General features: G+C 57.5%; 1 protein-coding gene across 6 annotated transcripts in view; it reads right to left on the bottom strand.

Moving 5' to 3' along the window:
• Positions 1–1,290: 1,290 nt before the first annotated feature.
• KATNIP (katanin interacting protein) overlaps positions 1,291–5,752 on the bottom strand; it is a 32,987-nt gene continuing 28,525 nt past the window's right edge. For all 6 annotated transcript variants that reach the window (XM_083474681.1, XM_083474676.1, XM_083474679.1 and 3 more), the window contains 3 exons: positions 4,266–4,426; positions 2,605–2,693; positions 1,291–2,178 (listed from right to left, as the gene is read on the bottom strand). In XM_083474681.1, the coding sequence (XP_083330807.1) occupies positions 2,120–2,178; positions 2,605–2,693; positions 4,266–4,426 (309 nt within the window). In that variant the 3' untranslated portion in view covers positions 1,291–2,119. The remainder of the gene's footprint in view (positions 2,179–2,604; positions 2,694–4,265; positions 4,427–5,752) is intronic.

The raw sequence follows: 5,752 nt of genomic DNA, 5'->3' as shown, positions 1-5,752 counted from the left end.
GTTGCCTCCTGCTTTCTGTGCCACTGATATTTGGTCAAGGTTTTTGTGTCGCAGTCTCAGGGATTCCATCCTCGGATGCTGCAGTCTGTGCACCTGCTTCCAAGCGATGGCGTGTCCTGCTGTTGGGGAAGCTTTGGCAGACGTTGACCCCTTCTTTGGGGCAAGTCTCTCCTGTGGTGGGCCGTAAGAGGCGGCCATGGCCTTGACCAGCCATGTATCTGGCCCCCTTCTCTCTCTCTGGTCTTCCCTGCCATAGCTGGCTGTCGGCACTTACAGAACACTGCCTGCGCCACAAACTCGGCCTACAAGTCTTACACAAGAGGCACTTGGGGAGGGGATTAAGGGGCAGCCAAACATGACCTGGCTGGGTTTGTGTGCCCTGGGGAAAGGTGGGATGGCTCAAAGCACCAAGAGAACCTCTACTTCTTCTGCCGCAAAGGCCACCGACTTGGGGGGAAGGATGTGTGTGAGAACCAGTGCTGGGGAGGGGGGCAATGCCCGTCCTCTGGCCATGGATGACTGACTACCATTTTGCTTTCCTGACAGCCCTAACCAGGATAAATAATCCTGGCCAGAGCCAGCCTCCTCCTTCACGCATCCTCCTCGCTGGTTGCTAATAGAAATGTCAGCCTGATTCATTTCCCCCAATGCTGCCTGCCGGGGGCGGGGGGGAAGGCGGGGGGCCAGCGCTGCTCTATGCTTGCCTCTGCTGATGAGAGGGGTCTTGTGCTCCCCCCCCCAGGAGATGAGGGGAAGGCAGCCCTGCTTTTCTTCCCCTTGTGGGAAGGGGATGGAAGGATGGCAAGTGGGGCAGATTCCCACAAAGAAGACTTACTAGGAAACGAGGCTCCTTTTCATCTCGCCTAGACCTCCTCTGGGCAAAAATGGCCACCAGGGCAGCTGAGCCCTTTAAAGACTCCTCCTTCCTCCAGGAAGGCTGCCCTCCCACCTTGGCCAGGCTCTGGGCCCCCTCCCATTGGCACTGCAGGAGACAGAGGGAGCTACTTGAAGAACTGGCTGCAAAAAGTTGCCACGGCTCCACGATGGAGGGTTGGGTGCCCTCAGGAGGCTGCCCAGTTATCTTTGCTTTCCAGCTCCCCCCCCCCAGTCTCTCCCCACCCCATAACACACCCCCAGGACCTGTCCTCACAGCACAGGAGGGGGAGTGGCTTGTGTTTGTTGCTGTGTGGGTGGACAGAGCCAGCCCCCCACCTCTGCCCCCTTCGACCACCCAAGCCCACCACCCATCTTGCTAAAAACAACCCCACAGACTCCACCAGAAAGCCAGGCTCATAAGGCAACCATGTAATAACAAAAGAGCATCGCAGGAAGGGGAGCGAGGGGAGGGGAGAGGATCCGTGGCCCCAAAGAGGAACAGGTGGAGGCAACCTGATCTGTGGACATGGTGAATTGCGCCACTGAGCCCCCTTCAGCTCCAGGGACACCCACCCCCCTCCCACCTGGCTGGGGAGGGGGCCAAGCTGGCTGCAGCTCCTGGCCAGCCCTGCGTTAGAAACAGGGGGGGGGGGCTGCATAGCAGCTTCTTGACCTCTTGAGCTTCTTGCCGCTATGGATTGGCACTATCTCCTTCCGGGCCCTATTGGGGGGGCTGTGGCTCCTGCCTCCTTTTCCAGAGAGCTTGGGAAGCCTGGGAGTGGGGGGCAGAAGGCATTGCTCTGACCACTTTGCCCCCTTGTGTCCTACCTGTGGCACACTCAGCACAGGGCAGGATGGACTGCAAGTGTCAGAAGCAGCGCAGAGGATCTGGGTGGGGGGAGAGGGGTCCCCTTGGCTGCCGGCTGCCCCCTCTTCCTAACTGCACCTCTTCACATTGGCCATTCACTCCCCCCCCCCCCGCACCTGAATTGGGGCCTGTGGCAGCTCCTCTGCCTGGGAGCCACCGGGAGCCTTGGCCAGGCCTCTCTCTGCAGCTGTCACCCTGCCAAAGCCTCTCCTGGCTGAAGCATACAGGGGCTTCAGGGAATAGATTTAATGCAGCTGCAGCTGAGAAAAGCAGTCCTGGGGGTTTCGGGCCTGGCCCTGAGGAGGCGAGGCGGTGCCCCCTCTCTGTGGGGCGGTGGGGGGAGTAGCCCAAGGCCAGCTCCGTGTCTTCCTCGCGTCACTGCCTCATCCTCCGCAGCAATCCTTTGTCCTGGATGCAGGTTTTAGGGCGAAGTGCTGGGAGAGGGAGAAGGGGAGAGAGAGGGCTTTCAGATGCTGACGCTGCCTCTGCCGGCAAGGAGACCTCCAGGGCCGACCAATCTGGACCAGAGGGGGCCAGCTAGCCAGCAACCTTTTTTCTGCAGAAACAGCCCTTTGTTGGGGCCCATGTGCTGCTGTTGCTGCGTGGGGCTTAAGAGCCCACCCCTCGAGAAGCAGCATCTGGGCTGAGAGCCTGCAGAGGGCCCTCTCCCTGCGCAGGGATCCAGTCAAGGGGAGCAGCAATCTCAGCCCTCCCCTAAAAGGGATGAGCAGCCACAGCAGAGCAGCTCCCACCCACCACGAAGGGAGGGCAGCCCAGGCCAGGGGAGCGCTTGGAGAGCGGGGCCTCTGGCTCCCTGGAAAGACCCCCGAGAGTTGCCCTCCCTCGTCCGAGGAGCCCACCTGGGTCTGCAGGCACCTGCTTCTTCTTCGAATAGGAAATGATCTGGTTTTCATTCATCATCCGCACGTCCTGGTCTTCTATGTAATTGCTGTCAGACCAAGAGAAAAAGGAGGAGAAAGAGAGGAGAGGGCTTGCAACGGCCCTGAGGAGCAAGGCTTCTGAAGGTCAGCTCCCAGAAAGCGCAGGAGGGGGGAGTTGCTCTTGTGCTTGTGGGCTTCTAGTTGGCACGGGGAGACAGAATGGGGTGCTGGACTAGCTGTGTCCCCCCCCCCGGCCTGATCTAGCAGGCTCTTCTGAAGTTCAAGGGGCTCCCCTAGAAGTCCAGCAGCTGAGTGGGGGGCAGGTGGAGTGAATTTGCCCGTTGGCCACCTTTCAGCCGTGGATCAGGGGGCGGGCCTTCTTCTTTACTAAAGGGTAGCTGCAGAAGGAACCAGAGAGAGAGAGAGAGAGAGAGAGAGAGAGAGAGAGAGAGAGAGAGAGAGAGAGAGACGCCAGCAACTTGCTATGTAGTAAAGAAAAAGCGAGCACACGCCTCATTTGGCCCATGTTCTAAGAAGTATGTGGGGAGCTTCCTGATCTCTCTTTTGCCGCTGTTGGCCAGAGAAGAGGAGAGGCCCTTCTCTGCCCTCCCTACCCCACCCCACCCCCATCATCCCAGGAAGCGCAAAGCTGGTGGGGGTGGAGAAAGGGAAAGAGTGGAAGGTGCAAGCAAGGGAAGCCAAGACCTCTCTTTCCCAGCCCCCCCCCCCAGCCAGTTCTGGGAGGGATGATGTGCGGGCTTTGCTCTTAGCCCCCCAGGTGCCCCCTGCCCTACCCCAGAGATCACATGCAGAGCTGCCCCTCTGTTTGCCAGCAGCCCACCCCCTTCTCCTCTTGTGCCTCTGCACGTGCACAGACACCGGTCTTGGGCAATTCTGAACGAGGAACCGGAGCCTGATTTGGGGCTGGTGGAAGCGGCGCTGCTGTGGTCGGGCACAAGCCTGCTTCCAGAGACAGATGGCTTTGGGGCCGCGTCCCCTCCCTCTGGCTGCCGCTGGCCATGGCTTTCGACAGCCTTTCCGCTCCTGCATCAGAGGATTATCTGGCCCCAGAGATGCTCAGGGAGAAACCCTCTCCAGAACATGCTTGTCAAATTAGATTATTCCTTGTTGTTTGCTTTCATCTGGCCTTTATGTCAGAGGGTTTTGCTTTCTTATTATATCCGCCCAGAGAGAAATCCCTCGACTGCAGCCCTGCTGAGCTTTTAGGCTGGCCACAGGCAGGAAGGAAGTGGCTCAGAACAGTGAATTAACCAGAGGGTGGCAAAGGTGGCAAGGGGGAAGGGACAGTTCCCTGGACACAAAGCGCTGACTCTTTTACAGGCAAGAAGCCACTGACTGCGGATCCTTTCACTGGAGGAAAGAACAAGCCTTTGGGGTGTGGAGCTAGTTGAAAACAAAGGCGATGACAGCTGTTGCTCAAAGATGGAGAGACGGGTCCTTTCTCAGGGGTCCCTGTGTGGGACCTGTGAAGAGAGATGGGGCTGCTGCTGCCCCTGAGGAAGGTGCCCTCAGACCCAAAGGGGAGCTGTTTCAAGGTGCCCAAGTGAAGGTGCCTGACTTGGGCACAAAGCTGGCCAAGAGCTTTCCATGCCAGGTGCTACGCAGGCAGGCTGGCTTACCTGATGATGGAGTTCTTCTCCTGGCGACAGATCTTCTCGTTGTCCGTGAAGAGAACGGTGTGATGGGGGACGACGGGGTCGCAGGTTGGGAGGATGCCGTGGACCACGTGGCTCACCATGTCCAGAATCCCGTTATAGACAAGCAGGTCATCAACAAGGAGCTGGGCAGAAAGAGGAGGAGCAGGAGAAGGAAAGAGCCCAGTCTGACAAGTGGGAAAGACTGAAGAGTCCCCCCTATCTGCTCCCACATCACCACCTGAGGGTCAAGGTCCCAGGTGGCCTGAAGGAGGGGCTTCCAGGGCAGGGAGATGAGCAGGTAGCTGAGCACCCAGCCCCAAGGCCTGGCCTGCCTGCCTGCCAGCAACAGGCTGAGCCTCCAAGCCAGCTCCACGCTGCACTCTCATGGTCTCCGCTGCCTCTTACAGGGCAGTGTCCAAGTAATCCTAGTCTCAGAGAAGGCCGAGCTTTTTGCTGAGGAGCCCCTGAGCAGACAGGCCTGGAGTTCAGTCCCTGGCAGCCTCTCTGGTGAGGAAAGAGACCCTCGCCTGCCTGAGGGTCCTGAAGAGCTGCTGTGCGGTGAAGCACAGGAGACCAGGACCAGGCTTCCTCCACTTGCTAAATTCTCCCAAAGCTGTGGGGCTTCAACTCCCATCTTCCCAACCAGCAAGGGGGAAAGGGAGCTGCAGTCCAGGACTCTCCTTCCTCGGGTGCTCTTAAGAAGCACCTGTCATGAGTGCTTTAGGTGTGATGCCTGCATTGCAGGGGGTGGGGCTAGGTGACCCTCAGGCTCCCTCCCAACCCTACAAATCTATGAGTCTATGAACTGTGGGAGGGCACCAAGTTGGGGATGGGCTGCAGCAGTCCGTGTCCGTGAGCGGCAAGACCAAAAGTCTGAATCTCTTCAGAAGGACAGCTCCACCAGCTCACAGGAGGAGAGCTTCCCCTCCCCAAAAATAAACACATTAATTATGTCCCATCCATCCAACAACTTGTTTGAACCAGTTGGGGAACATAATAAATAATAAATTTTTATTCACACCCAGCCCTTCCCGGTTCAGAAAACCGGGCTCAGGGCAGCTAACAACAAATTTAAAACACTTAATTGTAATACAATATAGAAGCAGCATAAAATACAGCATAAAAACATGAAAACAATAAAATTCAAAGTTCAAAAATCAATTTGGGGAAAATCCATCCAATAAGCATTAGATAATCCCCAGGGCTAGCTGGCTGAATTAGTCCTACTTAGGCCAGAGAGGAGGTCTGGGGAGAATTAGCTGTGTGGTCCCAGAGTGGGTAATCTTCATAAAAGGGGAGGGGGTGGGAAGAGAAGGGAAGGGAAATAAAAGGCTGAATTCAAATTAAAGGCCAGGCGGAATAGCTCTTACAGGCCCTGCGGAAGGAAGTTCAATCCTGCAGGGCCCTGGTCTCCAGGGACAGAGCATTCCACCAGGTCGGAGCCATCACTGAGAAGGCCCTGGCCCTGG

The sequence above is a fragment of the Podarcis liolepis genome (assembly GCF_965112155.1).
Source record: "Podarcis liolepis genome assembly, chromosome: 14".
Lineage (NCBI taxonomy): Eukaryota > Metazoa > Chordata > Lepidosauria > Squamata > Lacertidae > Podarcis > Podarcis liolepis.
This window is presented reverse-complemented; position numbering and strand designations above follow the sequence as displayed.